At 34.3% G+C, this 20875-nt stretch overlaps 1 protein-coding gene across 1 annotated transcript in view; it reads left to right on the forward strand.

Moving 5' to 3' along the window:
* Positions 1-20875, forward strand: part of Rnf24 (ring finger protein 24) — a 70509-nt gene that overhangs the window by 29984 nt on the left and 19650 nt on the right. Inside the window, exon 2 of the mRNA XM_076851578.2 lies at positions 18099-18248. Within this exon, the coding sequence (XP_076707693.1) occupies positions 18106-18248 (143 nt within the window). The 5' untranslated portion in view covers positions 18099-18105. The remainder of the gene's footprint in view (positions 1-18098; positions 18249-20875) is intronic.

Genomic DNA, 20875 nt, shown 5'->3' on the forward strand with positions numbered 1-20875 from the left:
TAGGGAGCCTACATCCTGGGAACAAATCTTTACTCCTCACACTTCAGATAGAGCCCTAATATCCAGAGTATACAAAGAACTCAAAAAATTAAACAATAAGAAAACAAATAACCCAATCAACAAATGGGCCATGGACCTGAACAGACACTTCTCAGAGGAGGACATACAATCAATCAACAAGTACATGAAAAAATGCTCACCATCTCTAGCAGTCAGAGAAATGCAAATCAAAACCACCGTAAGATACCATCTCAGTCCAGTAAGATTGGCAGACATTATGAAGTCAAACAACAAGTGCTGGCGAGGATGTGGGGAAAAGGGTACACTTGTACATTGCTGGTGGGACTGCAAATTGGTGTGGCCAATTTGGAAAGCAGTATGGAGATTTCTTGGAAAGCTGGGAATGGAACCACCATTTGACCCAGCTATTCCCCTTCTCGGTCTATTCCCTAAAGACCTAAAAAGAGCATACTACAGGGACACTGCTACATCGATGTTCATAGCAGCACAATTCACAATAGCAAGACTGTGGAACCAACCTAGATGCCCTTCAATAGATGAATGGATAAAAAAAATGTGGCATTTATACACAATGGAGTATTACTCTGCATTAAAAAATGACAAAATCATAGAATTTGCAGGGAAATGGATGGCATTAGAGCAGATTATGCTAAGTGAAGCTAGCCAATCCCTAAGAAACAAATGCCCAATGTCTTCTTTGATATAAGGAGAGTAACTAAGAACTGAGTAGGGACGAAGAGCATGAGAAGAAGATTAACATTAAACAGGGACGAGAGGTGGGAGGGAAAGGGAGGGAGAAGGGAAATTGCATGGAAATGGAAGGAGACCCTCATGGTTATACAAAATTACATATAAGAGGAAGTGAGGGGAAAGGGAAAAAAAAAAAACAAGGGGGAGAAATTAATTACAGTAGATGGGGTAGAGAGAGAAGATGGGAGGGGAGGGGAGGGGAGGGAAGGGGGGATAGTAGAGGATAGGAAAGGCAGCAGAATACAACAGACTGTAGTATGGCAATATGTAAATCAGTGGATGTGTAACCGATGTGATTCTGCAATCTGTATACGGGGTAAAAATGGAAGTTCATAACCCACTTGAATCAAAGTGTGAAATATGATATGTCAAGAAATATGTAATGTTTTGAACAACCAACAATAAAAATTAAAAAAAAAGAATTGTAATGCATTTTGCTGACATATATAAGAAAAAATAAAAATAAATAAAGACAAAAAAATAAAACTAGCTTTTAGCTAAATATTATTTGTGTGTAATATTAGAGTCTTTCTTAATAAGGAAACGTAAATCATTTATTTTATTTTCATCATGAGTGATTTTTACCTTGTTTCTATTCTTTGTTTTATACTTTTATTATTTCCTAACTTTTGACTCACCCCTTTCTCTTTTTATCTTTTTTATCTTTCTTAAATATCCACTTGTCTTTGCTTCTTTTTCCTTAGTGATGGTGACAAAGTAATATTATCTCATTGCATTAGAGCTGCAAATGAGATGCATTGCATTTTAGCATAATATTTGAAATTATACCTTATAGAAATTTTATTTAGTAGTATACCTTTTCAAAAATGAAATTTTTAGTACAATTTAACCTTTTTTTTTGTTCCAGGGTTTGAACCCACAGACACTTAAACTAAATCACATCCCTAGCCTTTTCTTTTCTTTTTTTTTTTTTTTTTTGGAACCCTGGTTAGTAAATCCCTATCTTGATTTCAAACTTATTTTCAGGTACTTATTTATCATATGTATGCCCACTTTGGTGAAATGTCTTTTTTGCACATTTCCTAATTGAATTGTTCGGTAGTTCTTAGCTCCACCATGACAAATAATCACAAATTAGGCAGCTTAAAACAGTAAAAATTTATTATCTCACAGTGCTGGGGTATAGAAGTCTGAAATTAAGATGTTGGCAGAGTTGGGTCCTTCTGAGGGCTCTGAGAGAGTATTTTCTCTCTCCTAGATTGATGATGGCCAGTAACCTTCAGTGTTCTGTGCTGATTGCTGCTTTGCATTCTTCAGTTAAATAGCATTCTCCTCTCATGTCTGTTTCTTTGTGTCTATTCTTCCAAGGACACAAGTCATATTAAATTAAGGATTTACCTTTACTCTGTATGATTTCAGTTTGTTAATTACATCTACAACAATCCTGCTTTGAAACAAGGTCACAATCTAAAGTAGTAACTTCACCTTTTTTTTTTTTAGGACACAGTTTAACCCATAATTGTTTTGTTTTGTTTTTAAATGTTGAGTTTTAAGTATAGATATTAGTTCTTTGTCAGGTAAGTTATTTTCAAACTTAGCTTCTTTTTATCCTTTTTTGGTTTTATTTTCTCTTCCTTTTTAAAATAATGCAATTCATTTGGACAGTTTCATGCTAACATATAAATTGAACAGTACAAAAGATTCTCACTACCACCACCCAGTTTCCTTTCTTTTTTTCTATCTATTTATTTTGTGTATATTTTCCTAGATGATTTATTATATTAGAAATCAGTCACATTAAGATATATAGAACCCCATCCCCACTTGTCAAATATTTCAAAATTAAATGGCACACTTATAAATATCTCAGGTCAAGGAAGAAAGCCCAAGAAAAGTAAAATAAAAACTGCTTTGAACTAAGTGATAATAAAAGCTTAAAATATCAGGATCTCTTGGATGAAACAGTACTTAGAACATTCATAACTTAAAGTACTTGTATCAGAAAAAAGCTAGAATATCAATCAAATTATTTTCAAATTATGTAGTGGGAAGGAAAAATAAGAGTAGCAGCAGAAATATATGAAATAGAGAAGAAATAATACACTAAAAATTTGATAAAAATCAAGTCTAATCATGAAAACAGTAACACAAAAATTATTATCAATGGAAAGGAAGCTATCAAAATAACCATACAGATGCTAAAAATATGTTTTTTAGGGTGTTTTTATTTTTGTTTTGTTTTTTTGTTTTTTTGGTTTTTGGTACTGGGGATTGAACCCAGGGCCTTTGTGCATGCAAGGCAAGTACTCTACCAGCTGGGCTATATCCCCAACCCAACAGATGCTAAAAATATATTAAGGTAATATTACAAAATTGTATGCTAACATATGTGATAGTTTATCTAGCATGGTCTGTATTAGAGAAGGATCCATGTGCTGCTGAGAAGAAAATGTATTCAGTCATTGATGTATGAAATATTCTATATATGTCTGTTAAGTCAAATTATTGATTGTATTTTTATAATTTATAGCTCCCTTTCCATTGATAATAATTTTATTATTATGTGAAATATAAATCATATATTTCTGCTCCTACTCTTATTTTTCCTTCCTACTACATAATTTGAAAATAATTTGATTGTTATTCTAGCTTCTTTCTGATGCAAATACTTTAAGTACTGAATGTTTTATCAAAGTACTGTTTACTTCTATAGCTTCTTTAGTTTTGTTTGGAGGAACTATCCAGTGGTGACAGAGGCATGTAAAAGTCACCCAGTGTTATTGTGCTGTGGGCTATTTGATTTTTGAAATTGAGAAGGGTTTGTTTGATGAATGTAGATGCTCCATTATTTGAGGCATGTTTACAATTGTTATGTCAATAATAATAATAATAATAATATTGTATAATTTCCTTAAGCAATATGAAATGGCCTTCTTTGTCCCTTCTGGTTAACTTGGCTTAAAGTCCACTTTATCTGATATGAGGATAGAAACCCCTGCTGTTTACGTACTCCATGTAAATTTGTTTTTTCCCATCCTTTCATCTTTAGTCTGTGGATGTCTTTTTGCCTATGAGGTGAATGTCTTGGAGATAGTATTGTTGGGCCTTGTTTTTCAATCCAGTCTGCCAGCCTTGTCTTTGAGTTGATGAGTTTAGGCCATTAATGCTCAAGGGTTTTATTGAGAAATGATTTGGATTCCCCATCATTTGGGTTTATTTCTAGTTTTTAATTTGAATTAGTTTCTTCTTTCATTTACTAGTCCTTTAGTGTAGTTTCTCCCTTTGCTGGCTTTCACTTTTTTTTTTTTTAATTTCTGTTTCATCTTCATGGAATATCTTGTTGAATGTTCTATAGTGAAGGCTTTCTAGTTGCAGATTCTTTTAACTTTTGTTTATCATGGAAGATTTTTATTTCATCTTCAAATCTGAAACTATGCTGGGCATAGGATTCTTGGTTGGCATCCATATTCTTTCAGAGTTTCATGTATAAGTTATTCCAGGACCTCCTACCTTTGAGGGTCTGGGTTGAGAAATTAGCTGAGATTCAAATTGCTTTCCCCCTATACATAATCTGATATTTTTCTCTTATAGCCTTTAAAATTCTATCCTTATTCTGTATGTTAGTCATTTTCGTTATAATGTGCCTTGGTTTGGGTCTGTTGTAATTTTGTACATTTGGGGTCCTGCAAGCCTCTTACTATATTTGATTTTCCATTTCATTCTTTTGGTGTGAGAAATTTTCTGATAGTACTCATTGAGAAGATTGTGCATTTTTTTGGTTTGTATCTCCATGTCTTCATCTATCCTGACAAAAATCTTAAATTTGGTCTTTTCATGTTATCCCATAGTCTTGAATTTCTGCTCATGGTTTCTTAACATCTCTCTGTGATCAACTCCATTTTCAAAATTATATATTTTGTCTTCATTGCCTGATGTTCTGTCTTCCAAGTAGTCTAATCTGTTGGTGATACTTTTCATTGAACTTTTAACTTGGTTTATTGTTTTCTTCATTTTGAGAATTTCTGCTTGGTTTTTTTCTGCCTCTTTACTGAAGTGATTTTTCACTTCCTGTATTTTCTGATTTCATTTCTTATAGCATTCTTTACTTCACAGATCAGTTTAACTATGTCCTTTCTAAACGACTTCTCTGACATTTCTACTACTGTAATGTCGATGGATTCTGTTATTAGAGTATCTTGGTTTGTTTCGGGCACTTTGTTCACTTGTTTTTTTTATGTTGTTTGTGTGTCTCCCCATCTAATAGTATGGATCTGAGGCAGTAGAGTTTCTACCCTGTAGACTTATAGTGTTTCTGAAGGTTTCCAGTCTCACTGTTTACAGGGAGACAAATAACATCAACAATATACAGCATTAAGCCAAATAATTCCTATTATGATGTCTACAATGTTAATTATCACAATAAACAGAAATGATATGATCAGTTATTGCCTACAATAAAAACAGCAAGTTTGCAAAAGGGTTTATAGTTTCAAATGGACAGGGAGAGAACAGAAGTGATATAGGATGTGATGGTTATGAGGGAGGAGGAAAGAAGAAGTAAAAAATTAAAGGAAGAGTGAAAGAAAGAACAATAGAGATTGGCTGTTAGCAGAGGAAAAGAGAATCAAGGGCAATAAATAAGAGAAAAAATAAAGTAAAAAATTTTTAATTAAAAATAAAAATTAAAGAATATAAAACACAACTAAATACTAATTAATCCCTCTAGTTCACAAAACACTAATCCATAAAAAACTGACTTCAAAAATACTAGAAATGAGGGGGAAAATATGAATATGTATAAATGTCCATGTATCATTAAGATCACAATTAAACAGAGAAAAAGAATTTAAAAGATCTTGATGAAAAGTTAAAAATTCTTTCCGTTGGACACTTCATAATATTCTCAGCTTCTCAGCAGTTTTAGGTGGGGTCATCTGGAACTTGAGGCTCCACCCTCTGAATACTGGAGTGAGGTAATCCCATAGGCCAAATTCCTGGAAGCAAACTTTAGGCTAAGGTAGGCTCCAGGCTCTTCGCAGAATGCCAGTTGGTCTAGAGATTTTAAATCAGTGCACCTCCAGCACCCAGTACTTGCTGGTCCACACTGGAAGACTACTCCAGGGATCTTCCTTGGATTCTGCTCTGTTGGTGGGATTGCCAATTCTTAGTCCTACATCACCTTTGGACTCCAGGTTTCCTGGTCTGGGGTTCACTCTCCAAATAATAAGATATGTGTTAGAGTGTGTAAACAAGTCAGGATGGCGCCTGGCATTTTGCCAGAGAAATGTTAGAGTCTGTAAACAAATCAGGATGGCGCCTGGCAAAATGCCAGAGGGAGTGGTTTGTGAAGTAACAAAAGTGAGCCATTAAGTTTGGAGATTCTTCATTGGTTGACTGCTGTATCTAGTTTATGCTAATTAAGATAGGCTGTGTGGAATGTATAAATATCGCTCTGGTCCTACAATAAACGGCTTCCACTCCTGCTATATCAGTCTACACAAGTTGTTCGTCACATTATTTTGCTGCAGCCGGACTGTGGCAGATATGTATGGAACTTCTCTCCCACCCCCCCCCCGCCCTTCCAGGTTCCAAGCCAGAGGCATCTCAGCCAGCCCTGCTAGTGTTGGATTGGAGGGGGAGGGGTAGAGCCAGGGGATTTCCACTACCCATTGTCTCCTGTGGAAACCTCTCTCCACATTTGATTTTCTCCTGGTCACTTAAGCACACTCTATGTCATGCAGTGTGTGTTCACTAGGCCTGTATTTCAGGCCAACTCAGGTTTGCCAGGAATTGGCCCCTTCAGCTGCTGGCCCCCACAAAACGGCTGCAAAATGGTTCCTTCCTTTGTCCCCCAAATGCTACCTGGAGAGATGGTGGCTTCTTTCCCCCATGCACACGCATATTGTACAGCATGTCTTTCAAGTTTGCCAGGCAATGTCCTTGATGTCTAAATGCTCCATACCCTGACACTCCTCTGGCCTCCCATATCATGAGTTCCTTTAATTCCCTTATCCCTCCACTTTGCTCTTGGAGGGACCGCTCTGGCTGGTAATCCCAGCCCAACTGTGGCACTGGCTATACCACCGGGGAATTCTTGCTTATTTTATTATATCCAACCTCCTAAGTTCCTGGTCTGCTATGAATGTCCAGTTTTAAATTCCAGTAAAGTACCCCCAAGTTTTGGTTCACCCACCTTACTGACAAGCTGCCTGTCTGCTTTCTTGGTTTCACTCCACAGAACAGCCAGGAAAGCCACCTCCTCTACTCCACCACTATGAAAATCTTATTTCTTTTGGTATCCTTTTAACAAGGACTTTCATAAGGAAGAGCTTGTTTTTTTAAAATGATATCATTCTTTTCCTTTTATGGACACATTTTCGCTATCAGATCGCTTTCCCCAATCCTAGATCTCAAATATTTCTTTCTGTTTTTTGCTAACTGTATGATAATTTTACATTTTGTATGTAAGACAATGGTCCACTTGGGGAGTTACTTTGTGTGTGTGAGATTATGATCAAGGTTCAGTATTTTGCCTATGGATGTCCTGTTGCTTCAACACCAGTTGTTGGAAAGACTATCCATTGAATTATTTTTCCACATTTCTCAATATTTATTTAGGCATAAATATATAATCTGTTTCTAGATTCTCTGTTCTGTTCCATTCATCTATGTGTCTGTCCTTTTGCCAGTCTTAATTATATTATAATACTATTATATTATTATATTAATTATATATAATACTATTATATTATCCTTACACAGTCTTAATTATTATATTGTCATTAAATTGAGTAGACTGAATCTTCTCCCTTATTGCTTTTTAAAACTTGTTTTAGCTATTTTAGTTCTTTACCTGTCTTTCTTACTGGAATTTTGTTTATCCAAATTGATAAACAGAATTATGTTAAATCTGTTTATCAATTTGGAGAAAATAGTTTTACTCTTCAAATGCATGAACACAGTTTGCCTCTGCATTTATTTAGATCTTAATTGATTTATTTAATCAAAATTTTATTGTTTTCAGCATTGAAGTTCCATATATATCTTATTGGATATAGTCCTTTTATTTTATTTTTTTAACAATTGTATAAATTCATTGTATTTTTAATTTCAGTATTCACATGTTCATTGTTAATTGATTTTTGTATTTTTATTTTTTTATCTTGCAGCTTATTAGACTCACTTATTAGTTCTGGAGGTTTGTTAGGATTTTTTTGTTTGTTTTTATAGGTTCTTGGGTTTTTTTGTTTCTATGTGGATAGTGATGTTGTCGGCAAATAGGAGCAGTTTAATTTCTTCCTTTCTGATGTGTATGCCTTTTATTCCCTTTTCTACTTTATTGCACTGGCTAGAACTTCCAGCACTATGTTGAATAAGAGTGGTGAAAGCAGATATCCTGCCTTGTTCCTGGTCTTAGGGGGGTAAGTATTCAGTCTTTCACCATTAAGAATAATTTACAGTTTTTATTGTTGTCTGGTTGAAATGTGTTAGTGTTTTATAGGTGCTTTTCATCAAGTTGAGAAAGTTCCCTTCCATTTCTAAATTTCTGCAAATTTTTAATCATAAGTGGATGTTGAATTTTGTGAAATGCTTTTTATGCATCAGTTGATACGACCCTGTGATTTTTCTTCTTTAGCTATTTAATGTGGTAGATTATACTGATTTTAAAATATTAAGCCCACCTTATATCCCTGGAATAAACCCTAATTGGTCGTGAAATATCTGGACCTGGAGCATTGTTTCTTAAGAATTTTTTAAATGATGAGTTAAATTTCTTTAATAGTTGTAGAGCTGTTCAGATTATCTTTTTATTGGGTTAGTTGTGATAGTTTTTTTTAGGAATTTGTGTGTTTTATTTATGTTGCTAAATTTATGCCTGTATATGTGTACATATCTTTATTATCCTTTTGATGTCTGCAGAGTCTGTGGTAACATCTTTTACTTAATTTTTGATACTGGTAATTTGTGTGTTTTCTCTGTTCTCTCCTTTCTCTATCCCCCATGCTGGGGATCAAATCCGAGGGCTCTAGCATGCTACACAAGCACTTTTCCACTGATCTATACCCCAAACCCTGTGCTATACCCAACCCCTTTTTTCTTTTCTTTGTTATTCTTCCCAGAGGTTTGTCATTGATCTTTTCAAAAAAAAAAAAAAAAAAAAAAAAACTCAGCTTTTTGTTTCACTGATTTTTCTCTATTGTTGCCATGTTCAAATTTTGCCAGTTTCTCCTCCTTATTATTTACTTCCTTCTGCTTGACTTGGATTTTTTTTTTTTTTTTTACTCTTTTTCTAGGTTCTGAAGTAAGCATTTAGATTACTGATTTGAGATATTTTTCTCTCTTCTAATGTATACATTTAGTGCTGTGAACTTCCCTCTCAGCATTGCTTTACCAGTGTCCCACAGATTTTGATATGTTCTGATTTCATTTCCAATCAATTCAGTTTTTTTTTTTTTTTTTTAATTACCCTGAGACCTTTTTGACCCATGGATTATTTAAAAGTGTGTTGATTAGTTTCTAAGTGTTTGGGCATTTTCTCCTATTAGGTTTCTTTTTTTCTAGTTTTATTCTAATGTGTGTAGTAACATAGTTGGTATGATTTCAGTTTTTTAAAGTTTATTGAGATCCATTTTATGGCTGAGCTTGTGGACTTTCTTGGGTACTTGAAAAGATTGTGCATTTTGCTCTTGCTCAATGGAATGTTCTATAAATTTTCATTAGATCTTATTGGCTAATTATGTTGTTGAATTTTTCTTTGTTCTTGCTAGTTTTCTATCTAGTTGTTCCAGCTTTTGTTGAGAGAAGATTTTGAGCCTCCAAGCATAATAGTGGATTTGTCCATTTCTCCTTTCAATTCTTAGTTTTTACTTTACACGTTTTGCAGCTCTGTTGTTGTACTCACACATTCATAATTGCTATGTCTTCTTGGTGCATCAACCTTTTATCATTATGTAATGTTTCTGTCTCTGATAATTTTATTTGTTCTGAAGTCTAATCTAGCCACTCCTACTCTGTTGATTAATACTTGCATTGTGTATTTTATTCTTGACAGCCTACCTAGATCATTATTTTTGAGGTGAGTTTCATGTAGACAGTATATTGTTGGGCCATATTTTAATCCATTCTGCCAATCTTTGCATTTTCATTGGCATATTTAAACCATTTATATTTTTTTTAAAAAATTATACCTTTATTTTATTCATTTAATTTTTTTACGTGGTGCTAGGGATCAAACCCAGTGCTTCATGTGCGCTAAGCAAGCACACTACCACTGAGCCACAACCCCAGCCCAAACCATTTATACCTAATGTAGCTATTTATAAGTTAGGGTTTATGCCTGTTGGTGGGGGGAGTTTGTTTTTGTTGTTGTTTGTTTTGTTGAGGTAGGATCTCAGTAAGTTGCCCAGGCTACCCTTGAATTTTTATGCCTGCTACCTCAGCTTCCTTGGGACCCCACATATTCTGCCAGTCTAGGTCTGTCATTTTGATTTTTGTGTTGTTTGCTCTCTCTGTACCTTATTACTCTGTTACTTGAATTGTTGTTTGAAGTCCATTTGAAGTTTCCTGTAGTGTTTTGAGTATATCTGTTTGTGTAGTATTTTCAGTAATTGCTGTAGGTATTTTATTATATGTGAAGTCTTCTGGTGTCATCATTTTACCAATTAAGTGAAAACTAAAAGTCTTACCTCCCTTTGTATCTCTTTACCCTGTCTTATTTTTAATGTCTTCAATATTTCCTCTTCATACATTTAGAATAATTTAGACAACTATATTTTTCCTTCAACCATCAAACAGAATTTAGAAAACTGAAAAAGTTTATTGTGTTTACCCATATTTTTGCTTGCTGTTTTTCTTCCTACTTGATGTTCCAGTGATCCTTTTTTTATCATTTCCTTTCTGTTAAAATAAGTTCATTTAAGTAACTTCATTTAGTCATTCTTCAGAGTAGGCCTTCTGACAACAAATAATCTTTGTTTTCCTTTATATGATTTATGATTTCCTGAAGGATATTTTTGCTGAATGTAAGATTCTGAGTTGATGACCCTTTTATTTCAAAACTTAAAAATTATGTAATTTTCTTCTTATTTTTTAATTTTTATTTTTTAAATTTTTTACAGTTCTGGGGGTTGAATCCAGAAAGAGCTTCACACATGCTAGGCAAGTGTTCCATGTAATTTCCTTCTTTCCTTCATTGTTTCTCATGAAAAATCTCTTATCTTTCAAATCATTTTCTTTCTAATGTTAACATGCATCCCTCTCTTGCTGGTTTCAGGTTTTTTCTTTGTCTTTAGTTTTCAGAAGTTTCAGTAAGATGTACCTAAATGTAGATCTATTTGGGTTTATTCTATTTGGAGTTTGCTCAGTATCTTGAATCTGTATATTTATAGCTTTGTACAAAATATGGGAATTTTTTTAGCCATTTCTTTTGAGTATTTTGTCAGCCCTGCCCATTTTCTCTTTTCCTAGAAATTCAATGACATAAATGTTAAATTTTTTACTTTAGTCCTCATGCTCCTGAGGCTCTGGATTTTTTGCTATTGTTTATTTATTTGCCCTTCATTCTAGTTTTTCTCTGTTGTTCTTATTGGCTATTTTCTATTAAAGGTTGAAAGACCACAAATGTTCATCAGCTGCTGATGAAATACTGTCATTTCACCCATAAAAATAAGATAAAGTGCTAATTAATGCATGCTACAATGTGGATAGATTTCAAAAACATTATGGTAAATGAAAGAAACCAGATACAAAAGTCCTATAACTTAGGATTCCATATATACAAAATATCCATAGTGGCTAAATCTATAGAATCAGAAAACAGATTGGTGATTGCCAGGGGGAGAGAGTATATAAGAAGTAACTACTTGATGGGTAGAGGTTTGTTTTTGTTTGGTTTTTTAAAATATTTTTTAGTTATACATGGACACAATATCTTTATTTTGCTTATTCATTTTTATGTGGTGCTGAGGATCGAACCCAGTGCCTCACATGTGCAAAAGCAAGTGCTCTACCACTGAGCCACAACTCCAGCCCTGGGTAGAGTTTTATTATGCTTGGAGTGATGAAAATGTTTTGAACTCCTATACAGCGAATGGTTGCATAACATTATGAATGTCTTAAACACCACTTGTTTGTTGATTTTAAGATGATTAGTTTTAAAATTTATTTTTGTTTTTATTTTTTGTTCCTTAGTAGCTGAAATTATAGGTGTGCATCATCACACCCAGTCATGGATGCATTTTTTAAAATTATCTATTAACTTTTTTTGTGTACTGTGTATTGAACCCCAGCATGCTCTGAGCCATACCCCCAGCCCTTTTTATTTCTTATTTTGAGACAAGTTCTCACTAAGTTTCTGAGGCTGTCCTTGAACTATAGATATTCCTGCCTCAGCCTTCCAAGTTGCTGGGTTTACAGGTATGCACCTCAGGGCCTGGCTTATATCTATTTATATATATATATATATATATATATATATATATATATATATATATATAAAGAAAGTCTAAAGTAGTTTTTCCTAATTTTTTTCTTGGACACTTCTTATTTTATAAGAAACAGATGTAGTTTTATGGTTTGTGAACAGGAAACTATAAAATACAGCATTATTAATTACTGGTGGCTCCCTTTCTAAGCATTTTTAAAGTAAAAGTAGAATACTAACTTCTGGTAATGTAATATTGTCCAGGGAACAGAAACTGACTGACCTAAGAAGACTATGACTACCAAATATGCTTTGAGAAAGGATGCTGCAGCTGTGGTATATTGTTTTAAACTCCAGTCTATATACGAATCTAAATCTCATGTAATCTGTCTGTCTTAAAACCTTCTTGCTGAGAAGTCCTATTGCTGATAAAATGTTTAGATCTTCTTGCCTTTGCTTATTTATTTATTTATTTATTTGTTTTGTTTTTATAAATTAATTAGGTGATTTGAAATTAAAGCAACAAATTTCAGAACCTATGAATTATACTGGGAAAAAAGTGATTTTCGTGTAAATAAGTCAGAAATTCCAAGATACAACAGTGCATTCTCTACAAGTTCCATTTCTCTTCTTCTCTCCCACAAGGAGCAATTACTAAAGAACTTTTTGCATCATAAGACCTCAATAGCAAAGCATTATTATTACTCAAATGATGAATATGTAGTTCTTTCCATGCTGAGTAGTATGGACTTGTGAGCATATACCATCTAGCCCCCAGGATCACTGAGGCACATATCTCTTCTCTTTGATGATAGCGCTACCTCTAATGTTTCATATGTTTGTATCTCCATTCAGAATTCTACAAGAGTTCCTTGATAGTACCATCCAGTGCAAGGACCCCTATAGGGTATCATTCTCATAGCACTGCATAGGGCTCACCCCAAGTTGGTCTAAATAGAGGGCTTCTGTTGGTTTGGTTTCCAGTTCTTGCCTCTAGAGGTCAGGTTAGTAGACTACTTGACACTTGACACAAACCTTTGTAGTGTATGTGGAAGAACTCCCTGATAAAAGGGCACTTGGTTTGATGGAATCTTTTCCAGAGGCTTGGTCTTTATTGAGATTTCTTTATTCCTTGTATTTCACATGTAACTTCCTTCCTCAAACATGCATGCATGCATGCGCGCCCATACACACATACACCATACACATCTTAAAGCCTCAATATTTTTGTCGTCTTAGCGAGTTTTTGTTTGTTTTTGGTACTAGGATTGAATCTGGGGGTACTTTATCACTGAGTTATATCCTCATCCCTTTTTATTTTTTTATTTTGAGACAGAGTCTCACTAAGTTGCTGAGGCTGACTTTGAACTTGAAGTCCTCCTGCCTCAGCCTCCCAAGTATGGGATTACAGGTGTGTGCCACTATGTCTAACCCTCTTAGAATTTTTATACTCTTCAAATTCTATTATTTTATCCTTCTAAGAATTATTTGAAGTTAATAAGATAGGCATTTTCCTATTGAAAGGTGAAAATTTAAATATAGTTGGGACAGGTACTGACATTCACCCCGCGACATCCTGAAAACAAGCATCCAGATTTACTGACACAAACAGTCCCTTTTTTTAACTACACCACTTTGTTGCCCTATTTCCTTTCTGTTAGCTAACCTAGCCCAGATTATTTCCTAAGATGAGAAGTATTTTACCAAACCCTATTTGTCTAGAAGTGACATTTTTAGGGATTAAAGTACAGTCATCCAAGTCTTGACTATAGCAGGGGTCATCAAGTGTGGCTTTGTCCACAATGTAAAGTTGAAAGCTAAGTTTTGTGCAGCTATAATTTTCTTATAACTCTGCAGCATATGTGCTGTGTACATTTGGCAAAATGATCCTTAGCTACATCTTCCCTTCCTAAGAAGATCTGAGCATAGGAAAAAGGAAATATGTATTTTAAGTAAAAACTCACTTTAAGCAAAAATGGACAAAGATTTAAAACTGATTAATATCATTTATATTTGGCAGTTCTTGGAGAAGAAATTCTATGTGATATAGTTACTCTTTGCAGCTGTTGATTTATTGGCTCAAGATATTAGAGACTGGATATGATGCAAAACTAAAGGTTTGAATAAATTATAAAAGATTGTAAAAGTTTTTTAAAAAAGCAAAATTTGTGAAGGATTTCATATGTGATTGAGTTGATAAATTTATGGATTTTTATAGGTGCTAAATAGATAACAAAGATGAATTAATGTTATTATAATTAATGTTATTATAAAAATTATGTTCTGTGGTTCAAAGCTATTATACAAACTGTATGTTTTTTGTCTTGTTAATTTCATTTTGTATTTCCTTGTAAACATTGCCTGTTAGTGTTTTGCAGAAATACTACTTCTAACTAAACAACCTGAGTTAATTTAAGATAATAAGATATCACCCACAAGACAGATAATAGATAATGCTGACTCCCAATACTAGTGTTGATCCCAATTAAATTAAAGGGGTAACTGTAAAAATATAGACATTAATGTTAAAACCCATTACTCTCAATTCAAGACTGGTGGGACTGGCCTGCTGAATGTTTAAAGTCCAAAACTCAGAGACTAAAGCCAAGGAAGTAAAAAAGCTAAGGAAAAAAGCCAGTATTTTGGCTCGGCCTCCAAATAGTCCACCAGGACCCAGGAATGACAGGACCCCTCTAAGGGCCCTGCGACTCTGATTAGTCACTCAACCTCCCACTTAGGTATCCTGAGGACCCTAGAGAACTGAAAACCAACCATTGTACATTTTGCAAAGAGGAGGGTTATTGGAGAGGGAAAGTATCCCTGATGCTTCCAAGGGAAGTCATGTGTAGTCAGTAAGACCATAATAGTAAATAAGAACAAGGTCAATTTTTGACCAACTTGGTCTTAAACACCTGGCAGGAAAGTATAAGCAAAGAGCAGTATGGGCATTTAAAGAAAAATGCTTTAGTCCTTTTAAATGTAACTTAATGTGCATTTGCATCAGCCCTACCAGAAGTGAGTAAAGTTTATAGAGAAAGGGTGCTTACACATGAGTGTCTGATAACTATCAAAAGAGACTCTGCAGGACTGAGGCTGTAGCTCAGTTGCAGAGCACTTGCCTAACGTGTGAGGCACTGGGTTCGATCCTTAGCTCCACATAAAAATAAACGAAGGCATTCTGTCCATCTATGGCTACAAAAAAAGAGGCTTTGCTAAAGTATAAGTTTGTGCTTAGTTAAGTCTGATCTGACAGACTGTGCTTTTAAAAAAACATCCATATCTTGAAATGTATAAGCAAATAAAACTATTAAAGCTTACTTAATTAGCCCCATCTAACTGTTATCACTATTAGGACCTCTGGTAATTGTACTTCTTCTCTTACTGATCAGCCCTTGCCTTTTAGCCTCCTAATAAAGTTGTATTTTCCAGATTACAACAATTCATATTAAAAGCATGACAAGACAAGGATTCCTATATATTCCAACTAAGACCCATCTCTATTTGTCCCATTAGATGAGGCAGGAAGAGACTTTATGTTCCTGGGTAGGTTAGGACAACATCTCATATCAGCCTAAAGTAGATATAAAAGCTGAACTTTTCCCCTTCTGCACCCCTTAAGAATAAGGGATCAAAGCCTTGGGTAGGATGTAGGGCAAGATAGAAATTTGGGATAAAAAGAGGTCTCAAAGGAAACACTCATGAGCAATTGAAATGCAGAAAGCACACTGGAACAATTCTAATTTCTAAGCAGCATTACCCTTGGCCTTCCTTGTAAAATAAGGGAAATGCACAAGCACAAGAAAAACTAGCACAAAATTATGGGGCACCTTATAAAATGAGGCAATACACCGTCACAAGAGAAATAACACAAAATCATGTAATTCCACCTTAGCTCCACCTCTAGTTCAGCTCCTAGTACTAACCCTTTGTAAGTATTAACAAACCATATCAACAGGTTACTGTCTCTCTTTCTGGAGTAAAGAAAGAAAGCCTGCATTCTACCTAAAATACATATTCCTTGCTTTACTCCAAAGGCATCTCTCTTGAGATTGCCCATATTCTCCTTTGAATGTATATCTACTTTCCTAAATAAACCTCTTTCTAGCCTTTGGCAGGGGGAAAAAATATATTAGAGACTGGAAATTTTAAGTAATGATAAGACTTACATTTCAAAAACAGCCAGTCACCATCTCAATGGTGTCAACAGTGTAAATATGACATAATTCTGAGAACTAACAAGAACACTAAATGTGTATAAAATTTTAAATTTTCTATGCATAAATAAAAGTAGTTTTATTTTCTTGGTAAGGTTTTTTTGTTCTGATTTTGGTAATAGTCATAGTTATAATTCAGTTATCCATCTTTTGTCTTAATAAGCAGGCTTGGCAGGAGTTTTTTTATTCTGCGAGGAATCAACGACAAGGGAAGTTCTAGTGAGAAGGTGTGATAAGTCATTTTATCACTATAGCTCATCACCTAAATGAGGAGTCAGGTTCCATTTATAAAATTTTAACTTTGGTAGTGATCATTAAGTATTACCAAGCAAATCTACAGAAATAGTCCCCTTTTAATGTTTTAAAAACATTGGCTCTTTTCTTGTTATAAAAGTAATACAAGAAAGGTAGTAGAGCAAATTGATTGAGAGCACTGGCTTTGGAGTTGGAGGGACCCAAGCTCCTCTACATAATTGACCAGACTGTGTGACCAAAACACTCTCAGCTTTAGTTTCCTCATGTATAAAACAGGGAATAATTGTGGTACCCACCAGAAAAGTTTGACGTGATGATTAAATAAAATAGTGCCAGTAAAATTATTAGTACAGAGCCTGACTTGATAAAAGATGTTTAAAAAAAAGAGAATAAAATTCTAAGCCACTGTTAGTATTTTGATATGTTGCCTTTCAGGCTTTCTCTCTCTCTCTCTCTCTCTCTCTCTCAATTGACAAAAGGTAACACTGCAGTTGAGAGGGTAATAGATTTGGCCAGTAAAGATTCATGTTGATTGACTCATAATATATATATTATATATATATATACACACACACACACACACACACACAAACACACACACACACTTGTATTTGCAAAATGGGTTTCATATTTTATGTGCAACCTTTGTTTCATTTTTCCCACATATTTTTATTTCTCTTGAATTAAAATTAACTAAAAACATCAGCTTTAATGACTCCATAAAGTAATAACATATGATGTAATTGCTTAATCATCTCTTTGTAAGATATCTAAGTCAGATATTGTTTTGTTTGGGTGGTTATTTGTGGTTTTGGGGTTTGTTTGTTTGGTAATGGGGATTGAACCCAGGAGCATTTTACCACTGAGCTACATCCCCAGTCCTTTTTATTTTGTATTTTCAGACAGGATCTTATTAAGTTGCTTAGGGTACTGCCAAATTGCTGAGGCTGGCCTCAAACTTTCAATCCTCTTGGCCTTAGCCTTCTGTTCTGAGTCACTGAAGCCACTGCTTTTGGTCTGAGTTTTTAATACTTTCACTATTACTATTTAATTACTATTTAATACTATTTAATTACTATAATAATTACTATTTAATACTTTTACTATTATAAATATTAGGAATTTAAGAGTTGAATTATTAAGTCAAAGGTTAAAGTTTGAAAATTCTCAAGATTTTTTTTTTCCTTTTTGCACTTCTTTGAGGTTGAACATTTTTGTGTTTATTGATTATTGGCATTATTTCAGTGAAATATCTTAATGAATGAATGCAGCTTGCAGAGCTTTTTCACAGGATCTCTATTCTCTAGAATAATGCCAGGTAAGTAAGCATGTAGTAAATATGTGATACAATGAATGAATGTCTGTCTGTCATACTTGTTTCAAATGAAGTCAAGCATTAGAAAACTTTTGCCTCTATACATCTTGGTTCTTAGTCTTTATACCTAATTCTTTTCCATTCTTTTCTTCCCCTACAGTTTATCCATGAGCTCAGATTTCCCACATTACAACTTCAGGATGCCTAATATTGGATTCCAGAATCTGCCTCTCAACATATATATTGTGGTTTTTGGCACTGCTATATTTGTCTTCATCCTTAGTTTACTCTTCTGTTGCTACTTGATTAGGTAATTTTAATTTTATGTTACTTCAGAATATGTTAAGCAATCAAGTTTCTACCCTAAGATTTTTTTTATATGTGTATATATTCATATATATGTTATATATGAATATTCATATATATGAATATATACACATATTTTTATATATTTATATATAACACACACACACACACATACATATATATATGTAAGCTGTAGATGGACACAATACCTTTATTTTTTTATTTAATTTTTTTTAATGGGGTGCTGGGGATTAAACCCTGTACCTCACACATGCTAAGCAAGCTCTCTATCACTGAGCCACAACCCCAGTCCTACCCTCAGATTTTAAAATATTTAAAATTAAATGTGATAATGGCACATTTTCTAAAAGTTAATATGCTTATTGTTTTAATCTTCTCTGAGTTACTAATCAGTAATACACCTTTATGCAGTCTTCAGTCCTATTTACTGTTAAGTCTCTTATAGGAGAAAATTGTCTTTATTAATTTGTCCTCCATATGAGCACCTGGTCCAACTATACTTACATCATTGTCTGTTTTCAAAAAAATATATATATATTTTCACAGGGATTTCAAATTGTTTTTTGAAAGTGTTGCATCATTGTTAGCTAAAGTCATTAGGGATCAGCAGTGTCCAAGACAAGACCCATGCCTTTAAAAAAGCTCCTTGTGTCCCTCAAGAAGATTTTAAACTCCCAGTTGTTGTCCAGCTAGTTGAGTAGTCAGATGATTGGTTATCCGCAAAAACCACTACATATTCTACATTACCAATAGTACATGTAGAGACAATTGACAAAAGGTAACACTGCAGTTGAAAGGGTAATAGATTTGGCCAGTAAAGATTCATGTTGATTGACTCATAATTATTTAAGCATTTTTACTTTTAAAGTTTTTTAATAGTGTCTAATTTTCAAAACCAAGACTGAGACTATATAAAATTTTATATGATATTCTTCAAAGAACTTTTTGGAGGCCTAGAGTTGTGGCTCAGTGGTAGAGTGCTTGCCTGACACTTGTGAGGCACTGAGTTCAATCCTCAGCACCACATAAAAATAAATAAATAAAATAAAGGTATTGTGTCTGTCTACAACTAAAAAATATTGGGGAAACAGCTTTTTGGAGCTGAAGACTGGGAAGGCGTAGCTGCAGATAAGAGGAAAATCATGAAAGAGGCGCCCCACAAGTATGATTTCAATGGATTGAGTCAGTTGTGTCAGCTGCTCCCAGGGAGGTCCAGTAAGATTTGAAAATTTCCCATCACCTTGAACAGTTAGGTTTGTATCCATACTCTTTTAGAAAAGCTCAGGATAGGGGAATAAAGGAAGGCAAGCTATAATGTGGCAAAACCTGACTAGTGAGTGAAAATGGATACAAGACATATAATCTCTTTGAAGAAATTTGGCTGAAGAACTATTAGGTTTAGGGGAGGGGCAGAGGCTGTAAAATCAAGGAAGTATTTTGATGTTTGTTTTTTGTTTGTATATGTGTGTGTGTTACTGAGGATTGGATGCCCAGCCCATTTTTATTTTGAAACAGGATCTCACTAAATTGACCATGCAGGTCTTTTTCTTTTTAAAGATTTGCCGTTTTTAAAAAAAATTGTTATTTTTTAAAATTTTTTGTTCTTTTTAGTTACACATGACAGTAGAAAATATTTTGATATATCATACATACATAAAGTATAACTTCCCATTCCTGTGGTTGTACATGATATGGAATTACACTGATCATATATTCATATATGAACATAGGAAAGTTATGTCCAATTCATTATACTGGTTCATGCTGGTCTTGAGCTCACAATCCTCCTACCTCAACCTCCTGAGTCACTGGGATTACAGGCAGGCATACACCACCAACTAACCTGTTTATTTATATATATTCATTCTTAAGTTTTAGGTGGACACATCTTTATTTTACATTTATGTGGTACTGAGGATCAAGCCCAATGCCTAGTGCATGCTAGGTGAGCACTCTACCACTGAGCCATAACCCCAGCCCCTATTTTTTGTTTTTAAAGATAGAAACCAGCTAATTGTGGAGGATTTGAAACCAGCTAATTTGTGGAGAAAGAATAATCATGTATGTTCAAAGAGACAAACCTAAGGAATACAGTGATATAGTCCTAAACAGAATACCTGTAGAGAATAATTGCTCATGTAAGTCAGTAAGTCTGGGAATGAGAGAGTTTGCATATGTGGCAGTCTTCCTTTATTTCCTGTGAAATAAAAAATTACAGTTGAAAATGATAGGGAGGTGGTGCATGTCTGTAATCCCAGATATTCTGGAGGCTAAGGCAAGCAATTGCGAGTTCAAGACCAGCCTCTCAGCAACTTAGACCCTGTCTCAAGATAAAAAATTAAAAGGCTGGGGATGTAGTTCAGTGGTTGGGTACCCCTGGATTCAATCCCTAGTACTGCAAAAAAAGAAAAAGAAGAAAGGGAAAAGAAAAGAAAATGATGGAGAGAATGTGGTACTGTTAAACTTAAAAGTGTGGCAAGGGTTTGAATCAACCACTGCATGGAAGCTTAGGATTCTAACCATGAACATATTAGATTAGAGAACAATGTGGAGTGGCAGGCTGAGACTAGTCTTAGTGGCCATAAGCTACATGGTTTTGTCATTTTCTCC

The sequence above is a fragment of the Callospermophilus lateralis genome, chromosome 3 (assembly GCF_048772815.1).
Source record: "Callospermophilus lateralis isolate mCalLat2 chromosome 3, mCalLat2.hap1, whole genome shotgun sequence".
In the NCBI taxonomy this organism is placed as follows: domain Eukaryota; kingdom Metazoa; phylum Chordata; class Mammalia; order Rodentia; family Sciuridae; genus Callospermophilus; species Callospermophilus lateralis.